Source organism: Sminthopsis crassicaudata, chromosome 3, assembly GCF_048593235.1.
Source record: "Sminthopsis crassicaudata isolate SCR6 chromosome 3, ASM4859323v1, whole genome shotgun sequence".
In the NCBI taxonomy this organism is placed as follows: Eukaryota; Metazoa; Chordata; class Mammalia; order Dasyuromorphia; family Dasyuridae; genus Sminthopsis; species Sminthopsis crassicaudata.
The window spans coordinates 473,743,569-473,757,157 of record NC_133619.1 but is presented as its reverse complement, the minus strand read 5'-3'; the positions used below and the strand labels follow the sequence as shown (position 1 = coordinate 473,757,157).

The following is a 13,589-nucleotide window of genomic DNA, read 5'->3' as shown; positions in this document are numbered from 1 at the left end:
GTTAATAATGCAGATTAAACTTAAAAGTGTATATGTGTATATGTATATAGATCCCCTCCTCCTTTAACTATTTATCAACACACCCTAGTATTGATCTATAAACACTGGTTAAACTGTGTCAGAATAGCATAGAAGTCTCTGGAAATTAAATTATCACCAGACTAGAAACCAAGTGACTGCAAGCTCATAATAAATGACAATGACTAGCATTTATATATGCTTTAAGGTTTTGCAAGGCACTTTACATTTATTATTTCATTTGAGCCTTACAAAATCCTTTAACTGACTAAGGAAAAAAAGTAAACACATTGACAAGGGCTTCAGAGTTATTGATTTGAGTTTACTTTTCCAGGATCTGTTGTGTTCCCAAGAGGACTAATGACATCAAGAGGGTAATGTCATGACTCTCAAGTGAATTGGATTTTAGTGAGGCAGTCTGTGCAAAGTCCTTACTCCACCAGAAGTCAACTGAGTTCAACAGTATGACAGAGGTTAGGACAACTGGAAATGGCCCCAGATGCAAAAAGAGACTTTGGCCTTTTTAAATTAAAGTCTTTTCCAGGTCTCAGTTTTCTGAGAGCAACACACATTTGGTGATTTAAGGCTAGATAATAAATGAAGCAAAAGATAACGTAGTTTACCAACTTTAAAAAAAAATTGTTTTTTAATATGGGAGGGGGAAGATCCTTAGTTTCTGACCAGTACAGAAACAGTTACTATTTTTCACTCACTCTGAGCTATCAAAACCCAAACAATGATCAAGTTAAGTCAGACCAGTCATTGAGAGCCAGAATTATTTGGAGTTTAAGCTATAGTCTAGTAGCTCCATTTGAATTTCAATGGGCTTTGTCAGAGGCCAAAGGGAAAAGAAAAGAATTTAAAAAAAAAAAAAATCTATCCCCACAAACCCCAAGATACCTAGAGAAGTTTAAACAATCAAAATTTATATTCCTGTGAGCAGAATTCCCATATGTAGGGATATGACTTCCCCTGTTGACAGAGGGAGAGGAAGGAAGGAAGGAAGGAAGGAAGGAAGGAAGGAAGGAAGGAAGGAAGGAAGGAAGGAAGGAAGGAAGGAAGGAAGGAAGGAAGGAAGGAAGGAAGGAAGGAAGGAAGGAAGGAAGGAAGGAAGGAAGGAAGGAAGGAAGGAAGGAAGGAAGGAAGGAAGGAAGGAAGGAAGGAAGGAAGGAAGGAAGGAAGGAAGGAAGGAAGGAAGGAAGGAAATAAGGAAGAGATTACATAATTGGAACTGACCAGTTGGATCTCCAGTGGGGCAATTGCTACTAGTCCAGAATCTGAATAGATGAGGAAGGAAGGACCCTAGGTACTATATTGCTGATCAGGAACAGACCTGGGAAAGGAATCAAGGTTTTTTGACAGTTTGGTGCTCTTTCTGGAAATTCAACTGCATGTCAATTTTAGCTTCTGAATTTTCTTTTACTGCTACTAGTATTTCAGCTTTTCCTCTTGTTACTCAGGAAGCAATGTTATCTCACCAATATGCTTCTCTGATGGAGAGATAGCATTGAAAGTTATGATGACTCTGGAACTCATTGTTTCCAGTCCTGCTTGTCAATCAATATTAAAAGAAGGCAACCATCTGTAGTTTTTCGATTTCCTGCTATCCCAGACATATCTCTAATTGTTAAGCATCACTTACAGGCAATTGAGAAGCTGAGATTCAATAGCCCACCCTCTTTTGCTGCTATGGACTAGTCAGAATTGTCTATCTTATTAAGATAATTATTGATAAAAACTGCCTCTGTCCTGAATCTCTGGCTGATTTCTAGTAATTAGCTTGTCAAGTTGGCTAACTTGATTTTTTTTATTAAATTCTTTTAATTCTCTTTTCCCCAAGTTTTGCCTCTTTACGTGGGCAAAAGCCTGGAAAAAGAATTTTCTTTTTAACAACAAAGTGTGTGAGTTAAGTTAGTGGTTACTGGAGTTTGGAATTATTATGCATTATTAACAATTTCCCCAGCACTTTTAAAGTCTAGAGTTGACAGTCAACAAAATAATACCAATTTCAGAGGTGTAAAACTTGCTAGCTCCAGCACACTCCTGTATCCAGTTCATTATATTGGAAGGAAACATGGAGGTGTGAAAAAGGCTGTTTGGGGAACATATAGGAGTTAAATTGGACAGCCATTATGGTGTTTCTAGAGGAATGGTAGAAAATAAAATTGGAAAAATAGGATTGTAAAGTGCTCCTAATAACAGGCTAAGGGGTCAAAAATGTATTCCCTTGACATTAGGGAATATTGGAGTTTGTTTGTAAGAATGGTGACGGTGCAGAGTACTAAACACTGACACAGTCATATTAATGCTTTAAAAATATTAATCTATGTGTGATGATGAACTCTTATGGATGTGGCTTTTTTCAACAGTGAGTTGATTCAGGCCAATTCCAATGGACTTGTGATGGAGAGAGCCATTTTTCCCAGAGAGAAGACCGTGGGGACTGAATATGATCACAGCATAGTATTTTCACCGTTTGTTGTTGTTGTTGCTGTTTGCTTGCTTTTTTCTCCTTTTTTCCTTTTTGGTCTGATTTTTCTTGTGCAGCATGATAAATATGGAAATATGTATAGTATTGCACATGATTAATATATATTAGAAAGCTTGCTGTCTAGGGTAGAGAGTGAACAGAAGGGAGGGAGAAAAACTTGAAATTCAGGCTTTTGCTAGAGTGAACTACATATAGTTTGAAAATAAAAGACATTTAAAATTTTTTTAAAATAAATATTAATCTGGCATGAGAACATAAGATGGAGGAGACAAAGGGGAAGGGAACGAGATATACTAGACACTTTACGTAATGTGCTGTTGTCTCCAGAAACATTACGTTACATAAAGTGTCTCTTGGCGACCTCCGTTCACTTAGCAGCACCTTCCCCAGTTTGTACCTAACGCTACCCGCGTCGGCCCATTTAACGCGTGAGCTCCTGGAGAGCGGGGCTGTTTTGCCCTTTTTGTGATCCCCAGGACAGCTGGCCGACTGGATGGGGTCCCTGAGGAAGATAGGGCCATGGCTTTTAGCTTGTGCACCTGGAGGAGCGGGGGCGCTGGGAGAGAAATGAGACAACAAAAAGGCTTGGTTTTTTTGAGGGAGCGGGGAACCGGGTGAGGGCAGGGACAAGGTCTAGAAATGTTTGCTCATCTTTCCTTAATCGTATTTTACAGAAGAGGAACCTGAGGCAGAAAAGGAGTAATTAGCCTGCTCCCCCTGGGGATGGAATTTGAGTTCAGGTCTTTCCGTATCTATGCCATCTAGCTTCCTTAAAGTTATTTTTTAAAATCTTGGGAGTGAAGAAAGAGGTAACAGAGCAGGGAGGTCGCTAAGGGATGTCGCCGTGGTCACGCCCCCCCACTGGAACGCAAAGGGCGCAGCCCCGCCTCCCGCTTGGCCACGCCCTCCTCGACGTAGACTGAGCATCCTGGTGCTCCCGAAGAAAGGGGAAGAGGGGAGCCCAGGAGCGCACATGCTCATGCGCAAAAGACATATTTTTAGGCCCTTTTCTAGAGAGGCGGGTGGGAGTGAGACGTCAAGTTCACCCTAGTCCCCGCCCAATCCTTCAGATTTGTCTTCCAATTCCGGGAAAGCCCTACAGGGGGCAATGGGTGGAGCCAAAGCTGCGCCGAATCGCGATTCCGGAAGTTACGCTCGTACGTCACGTGGTCACGTGACAGTCCGGCAGGCTTTTGGCGCGAGAACCTGAAAGTTTGCTGAACTGGTGTGCAGACTAGATTAGTTGTCGGAGCCCCTATTTGGGCGGCGCACGTAAGCTTGCGTAGCTGTCTCCCTTCGTTCTCAACCTCCCCTATATCGGTCCGCTCAGTTCCGGGAGTTCTCGCCTGCTCGGGTGCAGGGCAGCAGCTCCGGACCCGGTTAGTGTCAGCTTGAGGGCGGGTGTGAGGCGTGACCAAGGTCACAGCCCTTCCCTCTTCCAGTTCTCGCGACGCTGACCTAAGGATTGGAATTTTGAAAGAAACAGGATTCGAATTGAATCTTCCGCGGCCTCAGTTTACCTATCCGTACAATGGGAAGATTGGCCCACAGCGTAGCTGCGCCTCTGTCTGGTACTAACATTCACTGATAACCTCCCCCTTATTTCTCCAGGATTTTTTTTTTTTTCATAATCCTCCACTTTACAGACTTCTTTGACAGACTAATGTTTCTGGGAGCAAGAAAATGCCATCCTTTTTTGAAGTTTTTAAGACACAGTGCAGCGAATCAGGTAGGACGACTTGTTTCATTGTTCAGACTTTAGAACAGAAATGTTTTTCACCAGTCTCAGCACCCCTCCCCCATGCTTTTCTCATTAATATTTATTTGCATTAAATTAGCCAAAAACGCCCTCTCCCCGTCCCCTTCCTTATGTCTTCCCCCGCTTTCAGAACATTATTTATCCTCTTGAGGACGGTGCTTGTCTTGTTCACTTTTCTATTCCTTCTCCTTAGCATTGCCCCCCACACGCCAGTAAACAGATACTGTTTTTGCATTAACTAATCCTGTGTAAAGTGTATGTGGGTCTTTCCAGAGAGCACCCCGTGAAGAATTGTGTGAAATCTGGCAGCTTCCGTGGAAAATTCACAACTAGGAACTTTGTGTGCAAGACACTTTAGAGATAATTTGTATGTCTTTAAGGAGAAACTGGGGTTTTCTTTTGCCCCTCTATTTGGTGTAATGTTAACGAATATTTAACTGGCCAGATAAATAACTTTAATACACACATTAATTATTACAGTAAGTGACTTGTGACTTGGGTTGTTCGGTATGTGTCAGTCTTGAAAGAATTGATGACTGAACATTCACTACAGTAAACATTTATTTAGTGTCTGCTATGTGTCTGGTACTCTAAGGGCTGTCTTCATGTCATTTGCACATCCATCAATGTCTCTTATACAGTGCTTGTAATCAGAGATGTAAAAACATGTGTAAAAGTCACTTACCCAAAACTTAATCAGCTTTTCTCTTACAGCAAGCATCTATTAAGCATCTTGTTGTGGTTGTTTAGTCTTGCCTCATTTGCCTATCAAAATGAAAGTAATGCTGTCCAAAGTAAACATTTTGTATCGAAGTTCCAGAAATAAATTGTACCAATTTTTATACATAGTGAACTAATCAATCAAAAAATATTTATTGAGTACCTACTGTGTATCAAGCACTTATATCTAAAGGCAGGGGTCCTCACACGTTTTAAACAGGGGGCCAGTTCACTGTCCCTCAGACTGTGGGAGGGCCGGACTGTAATAAAAACAAAACTCACACTCTGTCTCCAACCCTCTGCCCATTTGCCATAACTCGAATAAACATTCTCAGCTGTGGCATCTGGCCCACGGAAGTAGTTTGAGAACCCCCCATCTAAAGGGATATCTAAAGAAGCAAAATACAGTCCCTGCCCTCGGGGAGTTTGCCATCTAATGGAGGAGACAAACATAGATACATACAAAGCAAACCTTCTATTGGATAAATAGAAAATAATTAATAGATGAAAGCTACTGATAGAAGTGAGAATAGTGGGGGGAGGGATAGTGGGGAAAAGGAATATTGGAGTGGAAAAATTAAGCTTACATTATTAGTGATCATTTTTCCAGTGTTACCACAGGTCAGTAGACATGTTTGTTACCTGCTTAATAGCTCTTCTAGGAATTTCTCACTTGTATCCCACAAACTAAAAACATTCCCATTCTAATTCTTACCATTTTTTTCTTTATGAAAGCCGTAAAATCTCATATCATGAATCTAGTTCTCTGGACATTTAAATGGCATTGATTAAAGCTTAACAAGTAAAGTATTTTGTGTTTTCTCACAGATTTAGGGCCAATAAGTCTTAACTGGTTTGAAGAACTTACTTCAGAAGCTCCACCCCATAATTATGAAATTTCAGAAGACCTTGGAAGTAAAACTGAAATTATTGAGCTGAATTCTTTTAAAACACCACAGCGAAAACCTTTTACTTATAATCAGCTGGCATCAACACCATTAATCTTCAAAGAACAAAATGTAAATTTTTCCTTGTATCCCTCTCCTTTAAGAGGACCAGATCATTGTAAATTAGGCTTAGGTGAGTGAATTTTCTTTAAATATACTCACAAGGGTAAAAAATTTTTCTTATATTAAAAGTTGTGTTTTGTTTGATCATATATATCCAAAGGGAAAAAAGCTCCAAACTATGATACATCTGTATGTTATCATATAAGGGAGAAAAAGAGTTGTCAGTTAATCTAGAAAGATCTGTACTTATCTCTGTGTTGTTGATCATTTTTATCAGTTCCTTTGATAAAGGAATGGATGATATCCTTATCAGATTTGCAGCTGACACTAAGCTGGGAGAGATGTTGACAAGAAAGAATTGTGAAGCAGATCCCAAATGATCCTGGTGGGGTAAAATATTACATTAAATCAGTAATGTGAAACTTAATGTAGAGAAAGTATTATATTTCATAATATCATCTTCACAAGTACAAGATGTCTAAAGACATGGTAAGAAAGTAATTTATGTTAAAAGATCTAGGGATTTTAGTGGATTAAAAACTCATTCTTAGTCCAAGTATGCTATGGTATCTATCCAAAAAAGGGAACATGTCTTGAGATGCAGGAAGAGAGGAATAGCTTTTGAGAGTAATTATATTGTTTTTAGATCATATCTAGAGTATTGCTAAAATATTGAGTTATCTCTACAGTCTTTTGCACAGGATTGATGGTGTGAGTCACTTAATCCTAGTGTCTCTAGAATCAGATATGAAATCCTTCTAACTTTCAAAGCCCCTTTACAGTCTGATCTACCTTAATTTCACAGCTACATTGGATATTGCTTCCTTTTCAAATATATTTTGCTTCATTTTCGATAGTTTTTCCCTATTCACACAGATACCAGTTGAGACTAGAATATTGCAACAGTGACACTCTCTTAAGTCTCTCTGATCCATCTTACAGCTGGCAAAAGCACAGATCTGCCCATGAACATGTGACTTTCCTATTCAGTTAACTTCATTGGGAATCTATTGCCTCTAGGATCATGCCCAGACTTCTCAATCTTGTTGGATATTGCTTCATTTCCCAAACTTTGTGATTTAGCAAAACTAATCTTCCCTCTTTCTTACATGTAATATTGTCCACCTCTTATCTGTGTGCTTTTGCACCTTCCACGTACTTGAAATGTAGTCTCTCCTTCTCTTCTCATAAATCCCTCTTCTTCCTTTATAATGTGGCTCAAGCACCATCTTTCTTGATCTCCTCCAATTGCTAGTGTCTTCCTTTCTAAGCTACTTGTATTACTTTGTATACATTTTATTCACTTTATTTGTGTTCATACACATATGCATACATATAAATTTATGTGTGTGTATATACACAAACACGCACATGTAGTTGGGTCTTTCTTGTTAGGCTGGAAATTCTATGTAAGTAGTGATTGTTTCTTTGTCCTTTTATCCTTAGTGCCTGGCATGTAGTACATATTTAATAAATGTTCAATTTTTTATTATGTTACATTCTGTAACATTACACTTTAGAAAGGGCATCATTTAGCTGTAGTATCCAGAGGACTCTTCAGGATGGTGAATTTCCTTGAGCCCATGTTATTTGAGGTTCAGATTAAGAAACTGTAATGTTTAATATGAAAAGAAAAACACAGGGCATTTGATTTATTTTGTTTCAGTTCATAGAGCAGAACTAGCAGCCATTAGTAGAAGTTGGAATGAGGTAAATTTAGATCTTATGTAAGACCCCAATAATTAGATCTATCTAGAAATAGTAGGTTTCCCCTCAGTAAAAGGAAACTAGATGTTTTATAAGGTCTCTTTTACTCTTAAAATTCTGCAATTCAGAAGCCTGTCTGAATGTAAGGCCTTATGTTACATATTACTGATTTTGCAAAATATGAACATAGCCTTTGTACATAAGCAGCAGACAATTATGGGAAGCCCAAAGCATTGGAACATGCAGTTAGTTAACTAGCATTTATTAAATCCCTACTATGTGCCAAGTGCTATGCTCAGAGCTGGAGATATAAAGAAAAGCAAAACAAAATAATAGTTCTTTCAAGGTATTCACACTCTAATAGGGGAGACAATATGCAAACAACTGTGTGTAAGCAAATATATATAGGAAAAATTATAGGTGAATTTGGAGGGTAAAGAAGAACTGGGGAAGGGGAGGGAAAGGCAAGGTGAAAATGGAAAGCAAGCTGGTAGTATAGCATTTATTTTGTGCCAAGCACTGTGCTAAGATCTTTTTAAGAATATTCTCATTTGATCCTCACAACTATTCTGAGAGATAGATGCTGTTATTCCCATCTTACAAATGAGGAAACTGATACAGACAGGTTAAATGACCTAGTAAGAGGCTGGATTTGATGTGGATCTTTCTGACTCTGGCCCAACACTTTGTCTACTATGTCACCACTTACCTTTAGGGAAATGTTTGTTCTTCAAGATAGGAATTCAGCTGAAACTCTAAGAAAGCTAGAAAGCAGAGATGACAAGGGAAAGCTTTCTAGTCATGGTAGGCAGCCAGAGAAAATGTCTGAAGATGGGAATGTTTGAGGAATAGGGAGGAGGCCATTATCACTGGATTGCTCTGTAAAAGTCTGGAAAGGACTCACATTATGAAGGATTTTGGAAGCAAAAAAGGATTTTGTATATTTGAACTTGGAAGTAATAAGGAGTCACTAGAGTTTAATGAATACGGGTGTGATATGGTCAGACCTTTGTTTTAGGAAAATCAATTGGATAGCTGGGTGAAAGATGGAATGGATTGAGGAAAAACGTGAGGCAGGCAGAAACACCATTGGGCTATTGCAGTAGTCAAGATAAGAGATGGAAAGGGCCTGCCAGGCTACTGGCAATGTCAGGGCACAAGGAATTGTATACAAGAGATATTGTGAAGGTAGAAATGTCAAGAGTTGACAACTGATTAAATATGAGAAGATTGGTGAGAGGAGGAGGAGTTAAAAATATCGTCTAGATTATAAGCTAGAGTGATTGAAAGGGTATCTGCAAAAGTTAAAAGGAAATTAGAAAGAGAGGTGGAGGGTTTAGGAAGGAAAAATTAGTTCAGTTGGGACATGTTGGATTTAAGATGTTTATAGAACATCCAGGTTAAGATGTCTGAAAGGCAGTTGGTGAGGCAAGAAAGGTTAATACTGGACCATTGAATCTAAGAGTTATTTATATAGAGATGATAATTAGAAATCATGGGTGCTGGTGAGATCACTAAACAAAAATAGTATTGGGGGGGGGGATAAAAGGGCCAAAAGAGTCCTTATACAGGACACCCACCATTAGGAGGCATGACATGGATGAGACAGGAGGGATCATACAGGTAGAAGGAGAATTAGGAACAGGGTCATAAAAATGAGAGAAAAAAGAATATCATTAGGAGCATGATTGACATTGTCATTGACTGAAGAAAGATCAAGAAGGATGAGGAGTGAGAAAAGGCCATTAGATTGGATAATTAATAAGTCATTAATAACTTTGGAAAGAGCATCATTTGAGTGAAGTCAGAAGCCAGATGGTAGAGAGTTAAGAGAGTGAGAGGAAAGGAAGTGGGGACATCTATTATCCTTCTTTAGGAGTTCAATCATAAAAGGGAAGAGAGAAAGATATAGCATGGTAGCTAGTAAGAAGAATTGGATCAAGTGAGAATTTTTTGAAGATGAGGAAGAGATAGGTATATTTGCAGGCAGGAAGGAAGCAATCAGTCAACAAGGATCAATTTAAGATTAGTGAGAGAGTGAGGATATTAGAGGGAACAGTCTGGTAGAGAAGATGGGATATAATGGAATCACTTGTATGGGGGGGGGGGTTAGGTTAAAAAGGAAAAAGGCTAGTTTAACATGTGAAATAGGCAAGGGAGATAATGTCAGAAAGCATCTGAAATAAGGAATAAGAGAATTCTTGCTAAATAACTTCAGAGATGTTTTTGTTTTTTAAGTGAATACGAAGCAAGATTCTTAGTTAAGATGCTGAGAGAAAGGCTTGGAAAAAATCCCTAGAATAACATTAGGATATGTAAAAAGATTGCCTGGCCACAATGAGGATTCAGCTGAGATCATCTAACAAATTTGTAGTAGATCCAGTTAGCATGGAATTAGGGATTTCTCCAGCTTTGTTCAACCCGAAAGAAGGAATGAATGCAGTAGATAGTGGGAATAATCTAAGACTAGTTTGAAAAAAGACAAGAACAATTCGATAGGTGAACTTACTATATGCAACACACTGGGGATACAAACACAAAAATAATATTCGCCCTGCCCACAGGAAGGAGTTTACAATTTGTTGTGGAGACATAAATGAATTTTCCCTCCACATTTAGGTACTTACTGTCAAGCACTGCTTATGCAAATGTGAAGATGAAATAGTCATAACCCATTCATAACTTTTCATAGATTCATTTCATGTTTTTGTCTTCTTATAAATCCCACTCAGAGGATCAATTGAAGATGCAGGAGTATGTCTTCTGGGTCTCTTTTTCACCTTGATAAATATAAATACAACATTGAAGCTATTAGTTTGACTGTTGTCCTTTGACTACAGAACTAATTTCATAAACTTACTTTTTTAAATGTAAATTTTTTTGATATTTTGCTTTTATTTCACCTTTTATTTTGCTTTCCAATCTATTCCTGCCTTCTCCTTTTTCCAGAGAGTAACTCCATAAAAAGGAGTGTACAGCATTGGCTCATCCTTCCTCAAAAACTGCAGTGTTCATAGGCCTTGTCTATAAAGAAGGTTGGAGGGTAGGGAATACCTTTTAAGGACAAGCTTATTCATTGTATTTTTAGAGTATTTAGTATGAGTTAAATTATCATTGACATTGTGTATATTATACTCCTTATTGTATTTACTTTAGTTTGCATCTGTTCATATATCTTGTATTTCTCTCTATTCATTTTGTTTATCACTTCTTTCAGTATAATAACATTTCATTATATTCCTGTTCCTCCTTAATGCTAGGACATTCTCTTCATTGAATATCTCCCATTAATCCTGCATATATTTTGTTTGTACATAATTATTTCCATAAAGTTCTTTGAGAACAGGAATTATCTTTTGCCTTTCATTATATTTCCATTGCTTGGCACATAGAAGGCACTTAATAAATCCTATTTGACTGACTTTTAGTTATTTCTCCTTCAAAGAACATCTGCTTCATTTCCTGTTTTTTGCTCATACTAAAAATGCACCAATAAATGTTTTGGTATATATTGGGCTTTCAGTTCTTCTTGGGATAGATGTCATATCTGTGGACTCTGCGTCTGAGGGTCCTGAAGTAGGAAAGACCCTGATTCCTTGGGATTACAATTGATATAATTCTTCAGGGTCCTTAATCACTAGAAGTGATATTGCCTCTCAGTGCTTCTGCTGCCTTTTGATCAAAAATATAACTCACCACCTTTGAACTACAACCTAGAAATGGGTATAAACAGTGGAGCTGCCAAATAGCAGCTGTCCCTAAACCCAGTGCTAGCACAGAGATCCCTTGAAACTCTTTCCTACCATTTGCCACTTTTCCTTATTGTATTTGGCTTATGGTATCTGAAGCTGCTGCTGCTTCCATCATCACCACTTAATCCTGTCTCTGATATATAATCCATGTGGGCTCAAGGCCAGCCTTCACCCCTATATACAGGTCTCCTCTCTTCCTGTATTGTCTTGCACTGGAAGACTCTCATTCTAACTCTTTGTTGATTTTGTCATTCCAGAATTTGATTGGAGAGGTTATTATAAAGTTGTTTGGATGGGAATCTTGGGAAAGCTTGGCCAAATGCTTCTCTATCCCACCATCTTGGTTCTGTCCCTGGAAATTCTGTACTACCATTTGTATTAATCTTCTGTCTTTTTAAAAATGGGTCATTGATGGAACTTTTTGAGTGTTGTGCTCCTAATTCCCTTTTTCCCATAAGTTTTAAAACTATGCAGTTTTGCATAGCATGATGATTCTTAGTAATGTATAGGTTGCACTGTAGCAGAGCTGACTGTATTAATATCTCTGGCTTACATCTCACCTGACTCCAGTCCTTCTTCCATATAGCTGACAAAGGGATTTTTCCAGGTTTTAGTTCTGCCCGTCACACTGCTTTCCTACTCCAGTAGTTGCATGTGGCCTCTGATATCAAATATAATACTCTTCTGTTTGACTCCTAAAGCTCTCCACACCTGGCCCCTTCCTTTCTTCCACTCTTGGGTATAGCCCTTGCTTCCATTAGTTCTCTGGTCTAGATCATATGAGACCACTTGCTATACCTCCTGCGTGGTTCTATGGTTCTTTTCTGTGTCTTTGCATCAGCTGTTTCACAGGTCTGGAGTACTTTCTCACTCTACCTTTGCCTCTTAGATTCCCTAGTTTCCTCAAAATGTAGCTCAAACACTCCTGCTACCAAGACCTTTGTTATCTCTTCCCTTGTCAGCCTCTCCTCAAAACTTAAACTCTTCATCATTCCCACTAAAACTTCTCAACTTTAACTTTTATGGTTTTTGTACTTTTGTGCTTCTATTGACTTTGGCTTGTAACTTCAGCCATTTTTTACTCTCCTGTTTCCTTCCCCCTCCTTCATATTCATTTAGTAGTTAAGTCCTGTGATGTTTCTTTATTTTAATATGTATCATCAGTCCCTACCTTTCCACTCCTGCTATTATCCTACTGCATGTCCTATGTACTACATAATTGTTTGGGTTATTGTGTAAGTGCTTCCTGGCTGGTTTCTTTGACTTCTGTCTCCTTTCCATTCTGTTCTCCACATGGTGCCAAAATGATTTCTCTTATCCCCCAATCAAATCACTTCACACACCTTCCCAGGCAACTCATTGCAAGTATTGGCTGCCAGATTTTATTCAGATTGTCAAGAAGTCTAAAGTGATCTTCAGAAATTGTCTTTATTCTATTCCTCTGCCTTTGTGCTGGATCCAAACCACTCCAAATAAATGAGAATTTCTCCTTAGTGTAAAGAATCCCAGAGATAAAAATTAACAGTTCTTAGCAATACTTATTAGTTACTCTGTTTTATTGCAGGTAAGGATAATGCATTTGATAAAGAACTTAGGAAAAGTTATTGCATAATAAAGACCAAATTAGGTCAAGCAAATGATGCTACCAGTCCACTTCTCAGTGCTTGTCTCAGTGAAAGGTATGATTTTTTTAAAAGCTATGAATATAGAATGAAGTGCTTTCCTGCATTTGATTTAATTTGTTTTGTACATGATTGTCTAACATTTTAGTCAGCATATAGAGTGCTAAAGTTATATTTTTGAAGAATTTTATGGGCTCAGAGAGCATAGCTATTGGGGAAATACCTCACTATTTGATAAAAATATACATATGTATATATTTAGGAAAATTAGAAAGCAGTCTAGCAAAAACTACATAGAGATCAACAATTGACACCAAATTTAAACCAAGTCAAATTGATTTAAATAAATGACTTAGATATACAGAGTGACAAACAAATTAGAGGAAGAATTTGCCTTTGCATCTTTGGAGGGAAAAGTGTCATGGCCAAAGAAGAGATAATCACTAAAAGTAAAATAGACAATTTTGATTATTTGAGATTTAAAAAGTTTTAAATAAACAAAAACATGCA

The 13,589-nt window shown here is 38.2% G+C and overlaps 1 protein-coding gene across 6 annotated transcripts in view; it reads left to right on the top strand.

The window, feature by feature from the left end:
- Positions 1 to 3,516: 3,516 nt before the first annotated feature.
- Positions 3,517 to 13,589, top strand: part of BRCA2 (BRCA2 DNA repair associated) — a 73,403-nt gene continuing 63,330 nt past the window's right edge. For 3 of the 6 annotated variants that reach the window (XM_074303526.1, XM_074303525.1, XM_074303523.1), the window contains exons 1-3: positions 3,527 to 4,238; positions 5,817 to 6,068; positions 13,022 to 13,136. In XM_074303526.1, the coding sequence (XP_074159627.1) occupies positions 4,193 to 4,238; positions 5,817 to 6,068; positions 13,022 to 13,136 (413 nt within the window). In that variant the 5' untranslated portion in view covers positions 3,527 to 4,192. Of the gene's footprint in view, positions 4,239 to 5,816; positions 6,069 to 13,021; positions 13,137 to 13,589 lie in introns of all 6 variants that reach the window. The other 3 variants (XM_074303531.1, XM_074303530.1, XM_074303529.1) reach the window with 2 other exon arrangements.